The following is a 17,479-nucleotide window of genomic DNA, read 5'->3' on the forward strand; positions in this document are numbered from 1 at the left end:
GTCTTGACAGTATAACAAAATTTATTATAATGGCTGCTAAAGGCTCAATAGAAAAAGAGCCAATGAATTTTGTGCATAAAAATGCAATACTTTGTGAAACAGTCAACAAAGAGAACAGAACGCAAAAACTATATACTAATTACAGCATCAACCCGTTCAAGCCACGTAAGTGAAACCGATCAACATGTAAGGAGCGATATTTGCGCTAATTTTAAAGACTTGTTAAATTAGTCATGGGTTTATTTGTAAAAAAAATTTTTGTACTTTCATAAATTTTTTTACAGTTCATGTGATAGCGGGTAAACCAAACTCTAAGTACGATAGCGAAGATGGAGAGGAAGACCCTCACTTTAAAAAAATCATAGCTAGAGCTAATCAAGAACCCACCAAAAAGTTTACTACTCCGCAAACAGAGGCACAAGAAATTGGTTGGGTAACAAGACCACTGGTGAGTTTGCTTTAGCAGTTTTACAGAACAAATATTAATTTTAATCACACCGACGCTTGAAATCTTAATTAGTCATGTCAAGTGCATCAAAACATAATTGAGTACAATGTGAATAAACGGCAGCATTCCCTATCTATATGTACGAGTAAAACTAGCTTTCTTATTATTGGGATCTATGTGTAAAAACAAGCGGTGCAAAGTCATACTACTTTCTCTCATTAGGTGGTTCTATCTTTTTATATTTTTACATACATTCACGTGTTCATAATTAACAGAGTTGCATGGGACGGACAAGCCCTATCCATACAAGCCTTAAATTAAAAGATGGGGCATATGAATGCTAGTAAACCAAATTTGGAATTCTGTTTGCTTGCATTCGTTATGATAGACCTAAGCTTATCCAAACCATAGGCCAGTGTAAGACAATGAGCCTCGAGACAGTCTCTGAAAACTAGATCTAAAACACAACGATATGAATTGCATAGGCATTGCATTTGCATTAATGACATCTTTCTGGAGTGCCTCAGTCTTGCTGATAACAAATTTTTGCAGCATTTTCTATTTGTAAAAGATATGCTGTTATGGCATATCCAACTAACAAACTAAATGTGAAAAATGGACACAGTGAGTTGACACTTCAAACACGCTTTGATTAGCACGATGCCTGATCAAGTTTGGCGTGATGCAAACAATCACTCAATAGGGTTGATTTAGTAATCATATAAAATAAAAATTGCTTGCCTTTTTGGGAGAATTGATCAGACAAAAGCCATTATTTATGCAAATATATTGTTTACCCATTCTGTATAGCCTCAAAATATGTATATTAAGATAATCACAAGTGGGAAAAGTCAGATGATCAGACAAATTGTATATGTAGATGTAGAATGGGATTACCTACTTGTTGTGTACTTAATGTTTACATACTTTGACAACACAGCTAGAAAAGGACAGAGGAGACAGACGGCTAAGCTTTCCACACCAAATGTCAGAGATGACAAAATATATGGAAACCTTCTGGAGAATTGAAGAAGCAAAGAAAATCAACACGGATGCCAATACAACTTGAGATGAAAACTAAACAAACTGACCATAGAACCAGTTAGAAATGACAAGACATTTAGCACTGGCTTGTATACCACTCTGTACAAAGCAATGGTTTATTTGGTATATACACCGGCTTAGTGCATCATTTATCACAACTCCAGTATGTAATACAGGAATATAACACCGAATGACTGAATACACTTGGTAAAAGGAATGACTGCACTGTTAGTGTTAGGAAACTGGCGTGAAGTCAGAATACTTAACAAACCAAGCTTATGTCCATATACTAACGCTTATTCTTCATTTGTTGTCGTTTTGACTTTCCAGGCCTTGTGTTTGATTTCTTCTTTCCTTTACCCTAAACAAAAGATAAATATATTACATAATATCTGTACAAATAACATCTCCAAGTATGAGTAAACAACAAAAACATAATTTAGTATGCAAAAAAAAACAAACAAATGTAAGATAGAAAACAACGCATGCATCGCGAGAACCAATGTTGAAACGCACACTACCTCTAATAGACTAAATATTATCCAGAAAAGATAGAATTCAGTTTTCTACATCTCATAGGCAGTTTACCAACTGCCTATGAGATGGTGATCCAGAACGCAAGCTCCACCAATGTGATAGCATACACAGGCATGCGAGACATGAGGAATCTGAGGCTAGTTTAGAAAGAAGCTACAAACCTTAGGATTGTATCCTTTACTATTCTTACTGACACTGTAGTCTCTTGAGTCATTGTAGCTGTCCTTTGTATTGCTCTTTGATCTCTTTTTTTGCCCACCAAACCCAAACTTTTGGTTCTTCCAATCTCTCCGCTTATTAGACCTAGGGCTACAACAGAATAGGAAGCTATGTCTGGCACCCAACTTCATTAACAACAAAACATACGTACCAGCAAAACTACACCAAGTTCAAGTGATAACGTTAAAACCTTTTTATTATGCAGCCCATCAGCTCTGGAAATTTTGTTACGTTGTATGTATGGGCCACGTAATTGTGCTTTATCAGACAGACTCTAAGCATGAGTCCCTAGTATGGGCATTCTCTAATACACACTCTAATACCTTCTCTAATACACGCATAGACAGATGACATGTAATTAAACTAGACACTACTGGCATTCAAAGAGACTTTTATGACCTAAATAAATGTAAATACTGGGTTTAGCACATTTTTCCTCATGTTAATGACTGACAGAATAAAGGATTTACAGTAGACACCTACAAAAAGGATTTACAGTGGACACGTACAAAAAGGATTTACAGTGGACACCTACTTGTTAGCTGCTAGCTGCTTTTTTGCACCAGCTTTGCTCTTCTGTGGCTTCTCCATGTCTCCCTCCAAGAAGTCTAGTCTGTCTTGCTGGCCTAAAATAAGGAAATTGAACATGCTAGCAGAGACAACCTCTCCAGACATCTCACCTTAAAACAACATCTGCTGCATCTGTATACCATTATATGCAGGAAAAGACAATACAGCCGATGACCATGCATTTGTACATGGCGACCAAGGACTGAGAGAAGCACAAGATAAAAGAGAAGACAATTACTGACCTTTTCGGTATTTTTTCACTTGCTCAAGCATCTCCTTTTTATTCTTTTGCCGAGACTTGAGAACTTCGACTTGCACCTGAAGAACAGGTTAACATGTAGGTATACATAAATAACCAAGCAATGCAGTCATCCCATACATCAAAGCACATGATATGCAGTTCAGTGATTCGCAGACCACACGCCCTAATAGATAACAATACATAAAAAGGTGTAATAGTCCGCAGAGATTGGCATACAAGAAACAACAAATAAGAGAGCACCTTCACAGCTTACAGTAATGATAGATCAAGGAATACAATTAATAGCAGATATAGAACAGTGGCATGCAACCAACCAAAACATTGCAGAAAACCCAGCATTTGACTGAACGAAGCACACAAAGAACAGCAAATAGACTATGTTCTAACAGTGTCGCGCGTGAACACAATACGATTAATAATTAGTTGTAGTCTAATTCCAGAAGACATGCAATGTGCAGTCTGTAGCCGCAAGCCTCAGTACCCCAGCTTTATCAATTGTCATGTACAGGTAAATACTAACCTTTTTGCCCATTTTCTTCATTTCTCTCAATTTCTTTGCCTTCTCAGATCTCTCAGCTGCTATACTTGTTGCTAGTAACTTTTCTCTTACCTGAGGACAATATAATGATATTGTAATACTAACAACCGAGAGGAGTGAGCGCATGCCTGACAACCATCTCACAGTGGTAACAAGCTAATAAACAATGTTTTGAAACATCTAAAAACTATGAAATATGTGAATGTGTATATGCCAACAAAGCAAAGGAGCCGTCTATGCATTTGTCATAAAAACTTAATGTCTCACACACAGATTTACATTCGAGTAAACCTCTTCGCCGCTACTATTATTAACCGTGTTCACGATGCGTAAGTTTGTGTCAATCTGCAAACCATCCGCATCATGGAAACGGCAAAAGTGCGCAAGTAAAACGAGTTTTGTTACTCGCAAATCCTTATCGACCGTTTCATGCTTGCGAATGATGGAAAGGGCGAATATGATGCGCAAGAAGCTGCCCCCACAGACTAATCCATGCTAAACATTTTCCCACTCAAGTTGATTTTATTTTTATCTTAACAGTTTCGAGTGCGCTCATGTTCCGGAATGCTGCTAAGCGTGACAAGACTGCGTCACTAATTATTGACCTACGAGTCAATAGCAAGCAATCTTGTCTTTTTAACAACACGTTAACCCTCATCATGTGAACGTCCATTGAACCGCGTATCATAAAGTAACTCAACGAGTGCACAACTCCAAATCATACGCGTCATGGAAACAAAGAGCTTGAGCCTAAAACTACCCCTATCTCAGCATCTGACTAATGCTTTCTGACTGAGAGAGGGGCAATGCATTTTGGCCAGATTTTGTCAGCGACGCGAAAAGAGTAGAGACGAACATCAGTGTAACTCATGGCAATAATCAGCAGCAACTACCATCCTATGAGGTATTATATCTATTCCGACTGGAAAGTGACCATGCACAGACAAACCCACCTTCTTCATGTGCTCATCTGACTTGACCATCTGTGCAAAGTAATCCTCTGGTCGTTTGGTAGGTACACGTAGTTTGTGGAGACGAGGTAGTGCTAGGAGTATAGCTTCCTTGGCCTGTGTATAGCTGTATCGGAAGCAACTTGATAAGACAAACTCCAAAATAGAACTATGATAATGGCAGCAGATTGAAGAGAGACATAGTAACTGTCCGAGTTACAACCTGCACGACTTGTGTTCATATTCAGCAGACTCAGTCTTGTTCAATCATGAAGTAGATAACATCACGAAAAAATTGAAACACGAAATATTGTAAGCACAAAGAAAGTGTAGATAAATCCAAAAAGTTAGTTTTAGTTTTTTCCTTTTTTGCATGAATGTCTTACTTTTTATATTTGGTACTATTATATTATTTGGTATTATATGAGTTACTTTGTATTGTCGGTTGCTAATATAAAGCATTTAGGATGGATTTACTGCTCTGCATTATATGTCTTTGAGTATACACCTTGAATGTATACAGTGTGAGTTGTGACTGTGTCGACTTATGACCGGCTGGTCGGAACTGATCCAAGTCATGACTCCTACAGTCAGTGCACAGTATCTACAAATTATTAGCGACTAAAGACTGCAGCGATTTTAGAACAGCAGACTGCTTTTTATTCATTTCAGCACACAATTATAACTATCTCCGCAATCTTACATCACATGTCCGCTTTCATATGCAGAAACACAGTTAGATATTTCGACAAAATTTTGACAAATATAGCAATAGCCACCTACTGTTCCTGTATCAACTAAGATATAATTTGTACTGGAAAATGGTTAGCGTAAAACATTAAATTCCTGAACTGCTTTATTACTGCAGACAAGCAACCAAATCCAATTTTTGTGACGAAAATTAAACTTTGTTTCAAGGTTTATTGCAATAAACATGGTAATATGTTGATGTTTGCCTTTTTAATAGAATATTTTGTAACCATACAATTTTTAATGCTTTTAGTTGATAGAGAATTTTGTACCGAATGAGAGATTTTTTTTCTGAAGTTGTTATTATGCAAAATATTACAAGAGCAAAGGCTAACAACTTGCTTTCTGCTAAACATAAAAGGAGTGTTTTGTCTGATGCCAAATGACTCAATGAAGCTGCATATTGGCCATATGAGTAATATACACGTACAGTATATATATTTTTTGCCAATGCATTGAAGCTATTTTATAGTGGCCTGACCTATTTATGAAAGAAAATAAATTATTCGCCTTCAAAAGAAGTTAACAATACATTAATTGTTATTTTAATACAAATGCCTAACACTAGAAATTCCACTGTCATAGAGCCCACGATCAAAGTGATAATGGAAAAAAAGGGTGCTGATGGTTGAGAAATGCAATATTAGCAGTCAAATGGCACTGCAGTGCAATAGGATAACTGCAATGGTAGCTGTAATGTACTAGGTGTGGGTGTTATTATATACAACAAACAGCAATAATGAAAGGAAAAGTTTATATGTTTATATCTCTCTCCTGCAATAGGAGAAATGCAATATTGGCCAATATTAGAAGTAAAATGCACTGATATTATTAGAATAACCAATATTATTAATATAGTAATAATATAAAACCAATGCACAATTTTGTTTACATTTCAAAACGTCATAGCTAACAATATCAAGAAATTGTGATATTTATATAGATTTTTAAAAAATCTATTTAATAGTGTTTGGTCATGACAAACAGCAATAATGATAGGAAAAGATTATATGTTTATATCTCTCCCGCTGCAATAGGAGAAATGCAATATTAGAAGTAAAATGCACTGATATTATTAGAATAACCAATATTATTAATATAGTAATACAATAATAATAGAAAACCAATGCACAATTTTGTTTATATTTCAAAACGTCATAGTTAACAATATCAAGAAGTTGTGATATTTATATAGATTTCTAGAAAATCTATTTAACAAAACTATTTAAAAAAAAAAATAACAGTAACACATTGCCCATCACCGATGTTGTTAGTGTGACTATAACACTTCAATAGTCATCCAAACTTATAATTAAATATTGTAATAATCTCATAAGAATCGTTAGAAAAAAATATCATCGTCATTTCAACAACCAGCACTGCCATTTTTTTTTTCCATTATCACTTATTCCATTATCATGTCGTGGGCTGTATGGCAGGGGAATTTCAATTGTAATAATCTCATAAGAATTGTTAGAAAAAAAAATATCGTCATTTCCTTTACTTACACTGTGTTGGACATCAGTTAGAATACCAAAGTACTCAAAAGTGTCTAAAATGTCAGTTACTTTGAAATTGGCAAAAATGAAACGATTTCAGTACTCCTACGTTAATTACAGAAACCTTCAGCAATTCGACAATGCTATAGACTGGTGAAATGTGCACGTTATTTTTTCGTGAAATGCGCACGACTTAATGGTTCTATTCTCTGTTGCTCGGCGTTTCAATTGCCGGTCTTAATTTTGATAAAAGAAAGACTTAGCAAGTTTTAATAACGATTTTCGGCCAAATTAATCTGTCTATTTGTGTATAATCCGTTCAGATGGGTAAGTTTTAGGGTTAAATTTGTTGATGGGATTTCGGAACAAGGGTTTGCGACGTTGTTGATGAATAATTTTTGTGAGTTGTGTGCACATGCATTTATCATAAAAATTTTTAAACATTCGCTCTGCTCGTTTGGTCGTGGGAATACACCTGTTATCAAATGTATTGAATCAAACAATGCTCCTCATATAGAACTACCGGAAGCCGAGTAGTATGACTTGGTACAGCATTTGCATATGGCCAAGAGCGATGTGGTGCTACTTTAGCAGGCTTCCTACAAAACGTCTGATTAGTGGGTAGTTCATTAATTGATTTATCGCATATGTATTTCAACGAAAAAAAAAACAATTATCTGCATGCACCGAGTCAATAGAAATATGTTTACAATCCATCCTGAGCGTAGTATTGCTTTGTTGTTTATCGCAGTTTTTTTTAGCAATGACCAGCTGTGTCAGACACATTACAACTACAGAAGTTTCACTAATTGTAGATCAATGGACTCTGGGTGATTATATATTGAAGAATACTGAGTGTGATTATTTTATTTTTAACAGTAATAATAATGTTGTAAGCTGTAATAATATTGATAACACATCCGACTTGGACATGCTCACAGTAATAACGAAAATGGCTGAAAAGGTGCAACACCTTTGTGGCATTTTTTGACATCAGCTGATGTAAAATTTTATGCTGATCGATTTGGTATCGAAACATTTTTTTATAGACTGTGATTTTTATAGTCTGGTTCATAAATTATGACAATTTCTATGCGCCATTGTCAAATATTGCATTGTACCAAATATGTAATTATGTCGCGATGAAGAAATTAATTTAGTAGCGAAAGTGTTAACATTGTTTGCTAGTACTATGACAGCCTGAATACTCATACATACATGTACAATGACCTGAATACTAATAGAATTACGTGCTCAGCTTAAAATTATTCTGAAAGATACGTTTTACAAGGTTTTTCAAAAGTATTTGAGCAGCTTGTTAGTAGTTTTTAGTACTTATACAATTTTAACATTATCTGACACCAGTATACTGTAAATATGAATGAAGGTTTGCCAATAAATAGGCTAGTAGGCAAGCTAAGTAATGAATTTTCTGCTATTGATTATGTAAACTCGACTTCTATTGCATGTAAAACATACATTACATTGGGCTATAATAAAAAAAGGAGTGCAGCAGTGAGCGCAGTGATTTCAGTGGTTTGCATGAAGGAAGCAGCAGTGAGATTGTCATATGCTTTAAGAGGCTAATACAAGTCTACCAAGTCTTACAACTGCAACTCTCTCTGAAAGTCGTCATGAGTGGAGTCGTCTTTCCCTTCCTCGTCTTCAGCTTCATGCTCTGTTGTGATATCTAGCCGTTCAATCCAGTCGAGACTAGCTCGACTCAATAATTTCAGTTTTGCCTCCAGACCACTCTGCAATGTAGAAACTTGTTGCAAACGCTTAAAAAATTACTTACACCAATAAGATGACATCTAAAAAACAAGAAACTTAGATCCTAATTGCTCACTAGTGCATTAGGCTATGGAACTTACATATGCTGTCCCTTATATCAGAATTTCATACTGCCCCTAATTCATGTTTACTACTGCATCACTAGTAAACATCAACTATGACATCACTTTTGATGATACAAATCTTTGTAAAAATTTATGTCAACCAATGGTAGGAAACAGGACATGTGTTTTTTTATCCTTTCTGAAATACCTTTTTGTGGCGGTATGTTTGGTTGAGCTAATGACGGTAGTAACTTATACAATGACCAAACCTAGCTGTTGCATCTTGTAATAAATAGATACACAGGTTTCAATCTCAACTCAGCCCACATTTTGTATCAGACACGATCGACTTAGTATTAAAAAATTTGGGCTCAAACTTCCATCACTCAATATATAATGTGCTGCTAGCAGACATTTAGACATAACCATAGCAACACATGAATGAAGTCTAGCATCCCTTAGGTGTAACTTTTTATGTAAACCATATCGTTATTAAAATTTTATGCCTGAATATTACCATAACTTACGATTGAAAATTACATCCTTTTCAAGTTATCTAGAAACGCAATGCCAAGTCGTAACTCTACATTACCACAAAAATAAGAATTCTACACAAGTTCTGGTATTCTATTTAGAAATGATCTCTCACGTAAAGAATTACACTGAAAGTGTTCTTTTTGTGTATGACGAAGAAGTGCAACAAGCCTACTTACAATATCATTGATGATTTTTTCTTTTGGTGTCAACTCTTTATAAGTTCCAGACTGTAGATCTCCCCTCGCAAAAGCTTTTTGCAGCTGCAAGGTATGAATAGTGAGCTGTGAGAATGCTTCAAAATATTTACTCAACAGTAAACAATCTTGGATAAATACACATAACAATCAAATATATAATAAGACATCGATATAAATGTAATTTATCTAAGTCAAAAAAGGTGTCCTCATAATTAAAGGTTAAACGTAACTTTTAACAGAACTGGTAAACCAGGAGTGAATTGTTTAGATGCTTGAGCATAATAGAAGGGTTCAAAGTCAGCATGGTTCACGACCAATGACATGTTTAACAGGTGCTTCTTTATGCTGCATACATAGTCACCCATACTAAATGTTGAGCAGTGATTTGTCTTCTTTCTTCAGCAAATGACATGTATTGAAGATGTGCAACTAGAGGAGACCACTGGCTCCAAAAGAATTTTACACATGGTATATCGAGTATTTTTTCTGCCATGTTGTACATGAAATCTTACTTAAGACAATTATATTTATCCTTGGTGCTTGTGACTTGAAGTCAGGTTACTCGCTAAGGCAAACTTTTTAGACATATCACCAGTTTCCCCGAACTCCCATAAGCAAAGGGTATTGTCAAAAGGGCATTCGAAAGCATGAAGGAAATCATCAAAAAAGGAACAGAACTATATTTGACAAACAGGCTTTCTCCACTAAAATTATCTCTTTCAGTTGAATTGCTACCGGGTCGTTGTCGATTGAACACCCACAACCCTTGGGACAGGCGTAGCAAAAATGGTCATAAATAGTATTCAAACAAAATATCACTTATGTATTTACATATTACAAACAATTGAATGTTTCAAAGTGAATGATAGCAAAAAATAATCTAGTGTTGGCTAAATTATGTGCCTATTAGGCCATAGAAGCTATTGGATTCATGAGTCATACAACTATTTTCATGTAGGTTCCTTGGAATGTCATACCAAAATATTATTTGCATAACGAATTGAATTATTTTGTTTTACATCCATTTAATCACCATTACTTCTATTGTTTTGCAATTTTCTATTTAGCAGGTACTGGATTAGAGCCTACAACCAGCTTGAAAAATGCTGTACACCGTAGTATCTTTTTCAAGATTAATGCTTTATGTTAAGTTGCCATATTCTCGCATTATTGTAAAAGAAAAGATTTTTATACAATGCAGTCCCTGGTTGAATGAATACCTACCATCCACTGTCGTTCACCAGTTTTCATTTTCGGTATCAACATGCTAACACATACCAAATACAAAACTATGCTAAAGATAGAGTTTGTATTTGTAATGGTTGCTTATTCAAATAAAGCATAGCAAAGGTTAGGTGTAGACCTATTTTTGCAACTAATGTATATTTTCACAAATAAGCATTTGATGTAAAAGAGTAAATTTGTTGGTATCCTCTTGATCTTTTTGTATATGACAACATCACATACTCTTGCAAACCGCAAATGTAGAATTATATAAAACACCAAAATACATAGCACACATGAGGATAATCTTTTGATTAGTCTGGCTAAAAGCTATATATTATTTTTATTTCGATTTATTCAAACATATCACTGAAGTTTTAAGATGTCCTTAAGCCAGTCCATACACTGCCACACTAGTGCTCTGTTCACCAGTTAAATGGCGAAGAGCATCAAGTATCACACAGCCCACCATATGTACTACGATGAGGAAAGGCTTTCATATTGTCTGTGAATGCTCGCAAAGATCTGCTGGCCTCAACCAGTCTTCCACAAATTATGATAGCATTAAGTAAACCATACCTCTTCGTCTGAGTCTAAAATATCATCATCTTCAGAAGAATCTTCCATCCTTGCCTGCTTCCGCTTCATAGCACCCAATTGATCTATCTGTATTTAGTCGTTCAATATATATATACCTAATTCTGAAAAGGTTAACAACGCGTGTTTCCAAAAAGAAGTTAGCGGTGTCACAATTATATACTAAAGGATTTTAGCAGAGAACGGCGTATGCGATTGCGCCCTTCAAAAGATGATTAGTACGAAAGCTAGAAAAACTGCTAGGTGACGTTCTATGCGCTGTTTACTCAGGTCAGGTATAATTGCAGTGGCTCAAAACCTGGTCAGTTTCTGGGTCGTTTTGTAGAGGTGGAGCTTAATCCGGAAATGCAAATGTTTTGTCGGCACTAAGCGACGAGGTTTTAAGCGAGTGCCAACGTTTAGTCGGTTAGAAATTGAGTCTGTAATCTTTTTATTTTTGTAACAAAATAAGGCATAAACGTCGTTTTAGACAAATCTTTAATCAAAAATATGAGATCTTTCATCAAACTAGCATAACGTATTCACATAGTTGTTTATCGTAGTTTTGTCGTGTTAAGACGAAATAGTAACATGCTCACGAAACGGAAAAAAATCTTCTCAAAAATACATCATTAATTATTCTGTATTCGTTTATACAGTGTGTATGAAAAATATCTTACATACGTTGTAATATGATTGCACTTACATGTATGTAACGCGGTATTATATAAGTTATTGAATATTTGTGATTATGTTCTAACCAAATAAAATGCACATTGAAACAATTGTCTACCCTGCTACCATTCTGAGAGCTAAAGAAGATTTTATTTCATTTTAGTGTAACTATTTATGTTAGCGTATCGTAAGACAAAGATTGTGAAAAGGCAACAGAAGACATTAGTCTATCTTATCTTTACTACAAACACCGACTTCTCCAACAACTAACTTTATTTAGATTTTGAACATGACCGCACTCTGTAGGTATTCATTTGTCAATTTGCTTATATATTTATTATTTATGTACAGCATTGTGTGACCAAAAATTTTTTCTTGATTTGTTGGGCAAAAAATATTTTCTTACTGTTGGCATGATGATGTATTTTCTTGCTCCAATATAAATAATGCATGTGGCAATTGTTGTGCATCATTGTTAGCAGCTTTCCCGTTATCTCCACAAGCACAATGTAGCCAATTCTGGAAAATCAGAGGGCAGCACACAAAAAAACCTTTAGCATGATGTATATCTATCGGCATTGCTGACGTTGTACAACATACATTGTTTGAAAAGTCGATGCGCAATGACAAAATGTCTGGTGATGGACCACTGGAACAATGATGGGAAGTAGGTTGTTTTAGTTATCGGACGAATCTATCATGATAAATTGTAAAGTTTAATAATTTTACTTTATTTGACATAAAAAGAAAATGTTGCACATAACTTAATTACTACCACATCAGCACCAAAGCCATAAAAGGCCTTTAACAAGCACAAATGAGAACAGAATAACACAGTAGAAAAGAGCTACATATACTACATGTAGATATGTGAAAATAAGTGAATATAAGTTTGGGTTATTTAAAAAAAAATCAGTGTTGAAAATCCTGAATGTTTTATGTATGTAGGTATGTTTTAATTTGATCAATATATTCACTCAAAATTGAGCACAGTACAAGCTGAAACAGTTCGAGTTTTTGCATATAAAAGTATTCCTATCTAGAACAAGTTTGTTCTCTATGGCTGCAGATGAATTGGCAATGAGGTGGAGGGCACGCCAGATGCTGTCTGGCGTGACCTCCCTTCATTGCCAGTTCACCCACAGCTATAGAGAACAAACTTGTTCTATGCCTATCTAGATATTGCATGTATTAGAAAGCCTCAGGAAGCCTTTTTGCTCTGTCATTTCTTACTCCCTGCAAACTCCTCTTGAAAATCCTTGATCTAAAATAAAAACAATCATAGCATGTGTATTTACATCTCCTTGAACTTGTAAAGTACTGTGAATGCAGTAATCAAGTGGCATTATTTGCGACGATTTTTGACTTTGACAGGAATATTATTTGTTAATTTAATGAAGTAGATTGGAAAGTTACATTGGACATTGTGATTAGCTGGAAGTTAATTTGGCGATCTCAAAGAACCGGGCAAATCTGCTTTTGCTAGTTCCTGACTTTATTACTGTTTTTACAGTAGTTTTATTTCACAATTATTTCCTGGCTTCATATATCTTCTCCGATCCTACATTGCTCAACCGACTTAGCCCATAGAGTTGACTTGTAGAAGACAACAGCGAAATTAGTCCAAGTACTCAGTCTATGAATCGGATGGTGTTGTGGCACCTTGTTATCAATTTCTCAAAGAGTTGATAATAACTCCAGAGATGCTCCCAAATCCTGATTAGAGATTTGCAAATTACATCAAATCACCAATCAGGAGATTGGCATCAAAGCACCATAAAAATGGATTACCCAGTTTGTAAATTAAATCAAATTAAGACCATCAATTACATAGTGGATAATGGTTTTAATTTCATTTTATTTGAAAGCTGAGCAGTCACCCTTCTAAGTGATTTGATTTGGAGCAAAACGCATGCCAGCGATTTGATATGCTTTACAAATCTGGAATCAAAGATTTGGGAACATCGCTGCACAACTCTCTCCAATTCAGACACTGAGCACTTACACTAAAGTGACACGAAAGCATCATGCAACAGGGTTCTAATTTTAAAACTGCGTTACTGAATAGTACCACTCACCGGACTGTTAGGTATGAAAGTAACATCAGGTGTCTGAGTTACATCTATAATGCTGTCGTTTGTGGCATTTTGTAGATGCTCCCCACATTTATGGAAGCTTGCATAGCCTCTGCTCTTACTCCTACCCGTCCTGAGCAAGCACTGCATTTCCTCCTTATCTTGAGCTATAAATCAGAATGCTCAAGGCATTGAACGTTTGGCTGGGTGTGAACAGGCAGCTTAACAAATATCGCAGTTGGCAGCAAATAATTTGTTTCTAAAACCTAATCCTGCCTACACAAGGAGTTCTTCTGCATTATCCTACTATAACTTCCCGTTTTTCTAGCTACTAATCTAGGGCTATAAATGGCTTGAAGATCCGCCTACCAATAAAATTCCACATTTAACCATAATTAATATTGCACGATTTGCCTAAAATTTGATTGCTGGTTATGTGAGTGAGTACCTCGGTGTTACTATCAGATGTATTGTCTTGAGGATGCGGTCTCTTTGTTGGATTCTGTGACTAAAAATGTAAACAATACGTAAATTATGTATATCGACACCATGTGACAACATATATGAATTTATGCACATGCATAGCATATTTATATTTGTGGGCACAATCTAACTAAATTCAAATTGGCAAAAGAGTCCAAACAAAGGCCTTGTTGCAGGGCTCCAAAATAAGCATTCATTTTATCTTGCTTTTAATGATTGTTTTTGCAAATTTTAGGTGTAAAATATTAATGTAAAATAAAATATTACGTCCAAGTTTAACCAAAGGTGTGAACTGCGATATAATACTATCTGGCGCATGTGTGAGGCCTCGGGATGAGAAATTCTTAAGAAAAATGAGACAGATTGCCGTAAACTTCACTGGCTATTGGGTCAAGGATATGGTATCTGAGCATTCCAATCAAGTCCTTGTTTCTTTGCAATTCTACCAAATTTCTATGAGAGTGTAGATGAATTAAAATAAGAGAAAATGTTTTTGAACTTTGATGTACTGTGAGACCGAAAGCAAAGTATCGAATACAGCTTAGACATGTCGCAACCCTCACAGTAGTGTAGACTTAGATTTACTGCATTCTCTGATTTCGGCTTACAAGAATATAAATGTGCACGCACGCTTTTGTTACAAGATAGCTATTTCAGAAATAAGACAAATTAAAATCCATAAAAGTAATAAATATTATTTATCATCTCTATGTAAAATCCATACTATACTATCTGTGCATTTGCAAAGACATGGAAGGATAGCCCTGTCTAAATATATTGGACATACAATGACCGAGTTTTGCTGTCCAAAAATATCCCTTATAATAGGCTGAGTAAAATATTCTTGGTGTACCGGTAACTTACCCTCCGCTGTTCTTTGTACTTTTCCTTCTGGGTTTGCTGTCTTTCAGGGCTGTACATGCAGCCATACTCTTTTTCTTCGCCATACTCTTTTTCTTTGCCATACATACATAAATAACCTTGACTGTCATGAATGACGTTCTTACCTCTCCAAATATCTTCACCTTGCTAAATTAGAGCAGATAAAATTTTAAAATTAAGAAACATGGTACAGATTTTTTAGATTCAATGGCTGAAGACGTTGTAGGTTTTTAGCCTTACTTGATTGCTAACACTCAATTGGGAACTAACTGCTGCATGTATATGATGCTTGATACATTTATTGCTTGCTTGATTGTAGTTATTAATATATACAATGATTTTTAATGTCATTTCAATTGCATGCCAATGCTTGTACACTGAAGCCCATGTATATCTTCTAATCAAGGCCGCACTATAAGCTTGATTGTAATCCATTGCATGTCTGTATATACACGAATATCCACTTCGTCAAATTAAGCTTAAGAGTTGAGTGTCTATAGAGAGTAATCCTTTAATGCTGAGAGGTAGATGGTGTGTATCCAGTGTGAGTTGCTAGTGAACTGAAGAAAATTGTGTCAACTCTGCTTCAAGTAGGGCCTGTGACGTGATAGATCACATGGTACAAAAACAAACCAAAAAGGGCTTCATAAAACTGCAGCATAAAAACATATAAGCTACTATTGACATGTACTTCTATTGCACAACAACCAAGCATAGGCCTACATTTTACAATCAAGGTTACACTTCACAATCAAGGTTACACTAAAATATCCGAGGTATAAAATGTTCATTTTCAACACAAGATCACAAATTAGGCAGTGGAGAAAAAGTGCTTTAAGGATATGAGATTACCTTCAAAAAGTCTTTCATGCTTGTTGAATATGCCGTCCTCATGGTTTGTGTAAAACTTGTTGCCATATTCGATTTCATGGGCTTTGATGGCTTGCTCAGCCTCGTCTAACAATGAGGCAAGAAGGAGCGGCATAATGCTTAAATGCACTGCAATTAAAAAATATATTTGGTAGGCCCTCAGGCTCCTCGTAGAAGTTGACTGTCGTCAACGATCATGTCATTCAGCTATCGAGGCTTCGATAACCTACCGACATGATTGCCGACTACAGGCACGGGAGGCCTGTAGGTAGGCCTATATAGAAGATGAAATGATGAATACAAAAAGTCAGTTATGAATACATGATGACCCACTGAGGTCTTCTTTTAGGGTTGAAGCAATATGAATATGCAGTGCATTTCAATTAATTTTTTAAGACAAATTGCAAGCAGTAAGCGACTCTGACTACTGAGGACTACTGATCACAGGCAGGCTGTCTAGTCCAAAAATATAACTGCCCTGCATTGCAGAAGACTACAAAAACTTGCTTTACCTTGCCTTCTCTCCTACACTTTTTGTGAATCAAACAGATGAGATACAGCCTAGGCCTGGCGGTGCTACTGACAGCGCACCATTGTAGTAACAAGTTCAAATAAAATTTGAGATACACAATTAAATGGTTGTTCTTTAGGTAGCTACATACTGTCATTGTTTCAAAATGTACTACAGTTGAGACTTGGTAGTAATATAAAGTTAGTTGTTAAAAAAGTGTGTGCTTGCAGCAAATACAGTAAAGATAAGAAACTGATGTCTTCTGTTGCCTTCATTTTTACAATCAATGCCTAACGAGATGCTAATACTAATATTTACAGTGAAATAAAATAGAATCATTTTAGGCTCTCAGAATGGTAACAAAGTGGACAACCGTTTTAATGTGCATTTTATTTGTTCAGAACACAATCGTAACTTTTCAATATTTTATGTAATACCGCTTTACAAAAGTGTATTCATATTAAAAAAATATAAAACTATTTTTCAAATATAAACGAATACAGAATAATTAATGGTGTATTTTTGAGAAGATTTTTCTGTTTTGTGAGCGTGTTACCATTTATTCTTAACAAGAAAAAACTACGATAAACAGCTATGTAAATACTCTATGTTATTTTGCTAAAAGAACTCATATTTTTAATTAAAAATTTGCTTGGAAAAGATGCTTACGTGATATTTTGTTAAACAAAAAGATAACTACTCGATTTCTCAACAACTAAACGTTTGCAGTGGTTCGACTAACTTTAAAGCTTTTGTATTTCCGGATTAAGCTCCACCCCTACAAAACGACCCAG

General features: G+C 35.3%; 3 protein-coding genes across 3 annotated transcripts; 1 reads left to right on the plus strand and 2 right to left on the minus strand.

The window, feature by feature from the left end:
- The first annotated feature begins 23 nt into the window (after positions 1 to 23).
- On the plus strand, positions 24 to 1,524 carry LOC137385650 (cilia- and flagella-associated protein 144-like). Its single transcript, XM_068072158.1, has 3 exons — positions 24 to 165; positions 285 to 448; positions 1,389 to 1,524. Exons 1-3 carry the CDS (start codon positions 30 to 32, stop codon positions 1,515 to 1,517), a joined length of 429 nt encoding a protein of 142 aa, XP_067928259.1. The 5' UTR covers positions 24 to 29; the 3' UTR covers positions 1,518 to 1,524.
- Positions 1,525 to 1,603: 79 nt separating this feature from the next.
- Positions 1,604 to 11,351, minus strand: LOC137385649 (probable rRNA-processing protein EBP2). Its single transcript, XM_068072156.1, has 9 exons — positions 11,193 to 11,351; positions 9,369 to 9,452; positions 8,426 to 8,571; positions 4,572 to 4,695; positions 3,601 to 3,690; positions 3,061 to 3,136; positions 2,784 to 2,874; positions 2,191 to 2,338; positions 1,604 to 1,853 (listed from the first exon to the last, which is right to left on the minus strand). The coding sequence occupies exons 1-9, from the start codon at positions 11,259 to 11,261 to the stop codon at positions 1,782 to 1,784; spliced, it is 900 nt and encodes a 299-aa protein (XP_067928257.1). The 5' UTR covers positions 11,262 to 11,351; the 3' UTR covers positions 1,604 to 1,781.
- Positions 11,352 to 12,629: 1,278 nt separating this feature from the next.
- On the minus strand, positions 12,630 to 17,429 carry LOC137409205 (uncharacterized). The gene is made up of 6 exons (XM_068095547.1): positions 17,355 to 17,429; positions 16,157 to 16,303; positions 15,287 to 15,451; positions 14,388 to 14,447; positions 13,943 to 14,106; positions 12,630 to 13,128 (listed from the first exon to the last, which is right to left on the minus strand). The coding sequence occupies exons 2-5, from the start codon at positions 16,232 to 16,234 to the stop codon at positions 13,987 to 13,989; spliced, it is 423 nt and encodes a 140-aa protein (XP_067951648.1). The 5' UTR covers positions 16,235 to 16,303; positions 17,355 to 17,429; the 3' UTR covers positions 12,630 to 13,128; positions 13,943 to 13,986.
- Positions 17,430 to 17,479: the final 50 nt, after the last annotated feature.

The sequence above is a fragment of the Watersipora subatra genome, chromosome 1 (assembly GCF_963576615.1).
Source record: "Watersipora subatra chromosome 1, tzWatSuba1.1, whole genome shotgun sequence".
In the NCBI taxonomy this organism is placed as follows: Eukaryota; Metazoa; Bryozoa; class Gymnolaemata; order Cheilostomatida; family Watersiporidae; genus Watersipora; species Watersipora subatra.

What these genes read in the sequence shown, in the direction of transcription:
- LOC137385649 (XM_068072156.1), bottom strand. Translation starts at nt 11,261, where the DNA reads ATGAAGCGGAAGCAGGCAAGGATGGAAGATTCTTCTGAAGATGATGAT. An exon ending in TTTTAGACTCAGACGAAGAG is followed by an intron (nt 9,453 to 11,192) that starts GTATGGTTTACT and finishes CATACCTTGCAG; the next exon opens with CTGCAAAAAGCTTTTGCGAG. An exon ending in CAGATGAGCACATGAAGAAG is followed by an intron (nt 3,691 to 4,571) that starts GTGGGTTTGTCT and finishes TATTGTCCTCAG; the next exon opens with GTAAGAGAAAAGTTACTAGC.
- LOC137409205 (XM_068095547.1), bottom strand. Translation starts at nt 16,234, where the DNA reads ATGAAATCGAATATGGCAACAAGTTTTACACAAACCATGAGGACGGCA. An exon ending in GCATGAAAGACTTTTTGAAG is followed by an intron (nt 15,452 to 16,156) that starts GTAATCTCATAT and finishes GCTCTAATTTAG; the next exon opens with CAAGGTGAAGATATTTGGAG. An exon ending in AGTACAAAGAACAGCGGAGG is followed by an intron (nt 14,448 to 15,286) that starts GTAAGTTACCGG and finishes TTACATTTTTAG; the next exon opens with TCACAGAATCCAACAAAGAG.
- LOC137385650 (XM_068072158.1), top strand. Translation starts at nt 30, where the DNA reads ATGGCTGCTAAAGGCTCAATAGAAAAAGAGCCAATGAATTTTGTGCAT. An exon ending in CATCAACCCGTTCAAGCCAC is followed by an intron (nt 166 to 284) that starts GTAAGTGAAACC and finishes ATTTTTTTACAG; the next exon opens with TTCATGTGATAGCGGGTAAA. An exon ending in GTTGGGTAACAAGACCACTG is followed by an intron (nt 449 to 1,388) that starts GTGAGTTTGCTT and finishes TTGACAACACAG; the next exon opens with CTAGAAAAGGACAGAGGAGA.